The following is a 3,414-nucleotide window of genomic DNA, read 5'->3' on the forward strand; positions in this document are numbered from 1 at the left end:
CGCACGCGCAGTCCGAGCTAGCAGACGATCAGGCCGGACCCTCCGGTGCAAGCTCGGCAGGTATGAGGCATTGTGCTGGACCCCGCCAAAACACATTGGAACCGCACCAATCAGAGCGAAGCATGTCACGTGACCTCTGCGACTCTCCCCCCTCCAGGCTCCCTAGGCGCGGCGGGGCCGTACTGCTCAGGCGCGGCCGCGCGCTATTGCTCGCATCAACATCATCAAAGGAGCGCTGTGATTGGACGAGCCGCCCGAGCCGCCGCCGACACCGAGCGCGGCCGAAGGGAAGCCGAAGCTCGTGCCGGGTGGTGCCGGGCGGCGCTCGGGTGTCGGGTCGGCCTGCACAGGCCTCAGCCTTCCTCCTCTGCCTCTCGCCGCCCGGCCCATCCCCGTCCACACCACCAGCACACAGCACGCCACACCGGCGCGCAGCCGCCAGGGCTTTTTGAAGGCTCACGGGAGCCGGCGCGCGCTCGGCTCGGCTCCGCTCGGCCCGCCTCGGCTGGGCTCGACTCGGGTGTTCGGCTGCTGCGCCGCGCGCCGCCACGCCGGGCGGCTCCGCTCGGCTCGGATCGGCTCGGCTCGGCTCCGTCCTCCGTCGGCCCGTCGGCGGCTGGTTCTGGCTGGCCCGGCCCCAGTGCGAGTGCAGTGTTCCCTGGAGATGGCACGCCGCGCGCTCCGCCGTGCCGCCAGCGCCCCGCCCGCCGCCTCGCAGCACCGGCCGTGCTGACCCCCTCCCCCCCTCAACCCCCCCGCGTCTGTGATACCGTGTGTATGAGTGCGTGTGCGGGAGTGCGAGCCGCGAGCGCGCCGCGCGGCTACATGTGAACAAAATGCCACATGTGAGCAGCGGTGGCGGTGGAGACGACCTGGGAAGTACAGATGAGGTTAAAGTGTTCAAAGATGAAGGCGAGGACGAGAAAAGGTCGGAGAACTTGACGGAGGAGAAGAGTAGCTTAATAGACCTCACGGAATCAGAGGTAATTATGTTTTGTGTGTGTGTGTGGTTATTTTAATTTGCGAGTAGTGGAAGAGAGTGGAAGGAAGATGCGAGTGCCGTGGTGTCTAGTTTTTGTGGTGCTCAAGACAAAGTGTTTGTGTGTGTGTGTCAATGGTGTAGTGCTCCTCCAAGAAAGAAGCGCCACAAGTTATCGGATACACTTTGCCCTGGATATGACTGAAGACCAACGCCACCCCGTCAGAACCTGGATTACGGATACATCTGGCGCTATCTGCTTTGCCGGAATTGTCAAGTGTTTGCTGTGTTCGTCGCTCTCCGGTTGTTGCCATCTGCATTTTGGAGTATTGTTGTTGGGCCTGTCAACCTCGATGTGTGTGTCAACGTCACGGCCCGGTTGGTGTGTTGTCACGCCTGTTCAACCCCTTTTCGCCCGGGCGGGCTGGTGGCTACACGCACATCGGAGGGAAGTCCCGCATCCAAACACTGTTGTTCATTTGAACGTAGCCAATATGTACGCGAGCGTCTCCTTTGTTGCGATTGTGATTCTTTAAATTACTGGACGGGATTATCGGCATTTTACCTGTAAGCCACTCCTGGCCACTTCAAGTATGCGGCAGTTGGCAACCCCCGGCGGAGCGGCGAGCGGTGTATGTGGTGTTGTTTCTTTTCCACCCAGCCCAGCAGGTCCGAGTGCTACCGCGCGCGTTGGTAACGTATATACGACGCCTCAAAAAGCTTTCCTGTCTGTATATTTCTTTGGTGGGTGTGAGTGGTGGTGCACGACTAGATTGCTCGTCGCGGTCCTCCGTGTTGCCCCGTCGTCGTCGTCGTCGTCGCCGTCCTGGTCCGGGGACAGGTGCGCCAACACTTTACTCTCAGGTGGAATGCCCGACCCGGTCCGGGGGGTGCAGCGCTGCACCGGCCGGGGTCCGGCTCCGGCGCACAGACAATGGTTCCCGGTCCGCTTGTTGTGCCTGACAGCTGCGGCCGCCCGAGAGACGACGAGACCGGCGACGGCCCAAAAGCTTTTCGCGGGAGATGCGATTGTGTGTGGGGGAGGGAGGGGGAGGGGAGGAGGCGTTAGCCTTATCTGCACCGAGACAGAGAGCGACGGAGACAGAGACTTTGGCGAGATAACGTGGGAAAAAAAGCGAAAAAATACGTGAATCCCTTGGCGCCGGGCGCCATAGTCGATACGTACACGCATTAAATTCTTGTGAACTATTTGTCTGCTTATTTATTTGAACATCTGTGTGCGTGCTGTCTTTGCGTCCAACTTTTTGTTCTTCATTGTAGAAAAAAACAAACTGTCAATTGTTTTCGCAACTTCTAAGAAAATTGTGCGTTATTGTGAACAAAAATTATTCGCAACAGTAAGCACGCGCACTCTGAAGTTAATACGGATTTTCGTGTGTAAAGACAAGCGCGACGCGACGGACGTTTGTTACCAGTTTCGATCTTGAAGTTCTTCGTACATGTTTTATTGTTTTAAATCTTTTCCCTTTTTTGGCGCCATTGCGCCGTTCCCTGGAAAACGTTGAACTGGGCACACGTCGTTTCCGGACGCGTATATGTACCCGCTTGCTTGCTCGTCCTCGTTCGGACGCGGCCAGGCGCGCCGCCACGCTCTGTAAGAACCGGCTCGCTGTTCCAAACTGGCCGCCGCGGATCAATTTATTTATTTTCTCTGGTGAAGCCGGTGTTGATTACCGGTAAACTGCTGTGCCCCGCTCGCTCGCCGCCATTGTTCGTAGGGTACACCTCTCTCGGGGCCCGGGCGGCGGCGGGGAGGTACCTCGTGGTACCTCGTGGTACCTTCGAGCCCGGGCTGGGCAGTGCCGCAGCAGCGGCACTGCGGGCAGCGCGCCACGAGCAAGGGTCGTAACTCGCTGCGATTATGACGGCATTAACGAACCTGTTTGTCTCCCCTGGAGAGAGAGAGAGAGAGAGAGACCGACCGACCGACCGCTAAAATATGGTGAACAAAATAGAGATTGTTGAACCTACGCGATCAGCCAGCCAGCAATACCCGTTGTCGGGGTGGTTTCACTGTTGAAAAGTGAAATGGGCGTAAGTCTAATACAACGAAGTCCGTGGACTTACGCCCTTTTTACTTTTCACCAGCGGTTTTGTGCTGAGCGGCGCGGCGCCGCCCCTGCCGCAGCGGATGTCGCACCTCCGGCACCTGGCGCGAGGCTGGGCTGGGGGTTGTTGCGGTGGTCGCCGCCCGACGCGGCCGCCGACGGCCGTCGTCGTAGTTGTCGACGACAAAAGCGGCCGCTAAGGTTCCTCATTTGCGGCCGAAATCAACCCTCCTCGAAAGTTAAAAAAGTGCAGGCGCAGAAGCTGTCAGTGTGGAGTTCGTTTTGAAGCGGCGCCGTAGCCAGGGGGAAAATAACAAATACAAAATAATTTGCACGACTGTGTGAGCGAGTCTCGAGTCCGCCCCC

General features: G+C 58.6%; 1 protein-coding gene across 2 annotated transcripts in view; it reads left to right on the forward strand.

The window, feature by feature from the left end:
- The first annotated feature begins 611 nt into the window (after positions 1-611).
- The window catches only part of LOC113213663 (protein pangolin, isoforms A/H/I/S-like), a 154,431-nt gene continuing 151,628 nt past the window's right edge, over positions 612-3,414 (forward strand). The window contains exon 1 of one of the 2 annotated variants that reach the window (XM_052267958.1): positions 612-983. In XM_052267958.1, the coding sequence (XP_052123918.1) occupies positions 837-983 (147 nt within the window). In that variant the 5' untranslated portion in view covers positions 612-836. The remainder of the gene's footprint in view (positions 984-3,414) is intronic. The other variant, XM_052267959.1, reaches the window with a different exon arrangement.

The sequence above is a fragment of the Frankliniella occidentalis genome, unplaced genomic scaffold (assembly GCF_000697945.3).
Source record: "Frankliniella occidentalis isolate FOCC.00 unplaced genomic scaffold, Focc_3.1 Scaffold61, whole genome shotgun sequence".
NCBI lineage: Eukaryota > Metazoa > Arthropoda > Insecta > Thysanoptera > Thripidae > Frankliniella > Frankliniella occidentalis.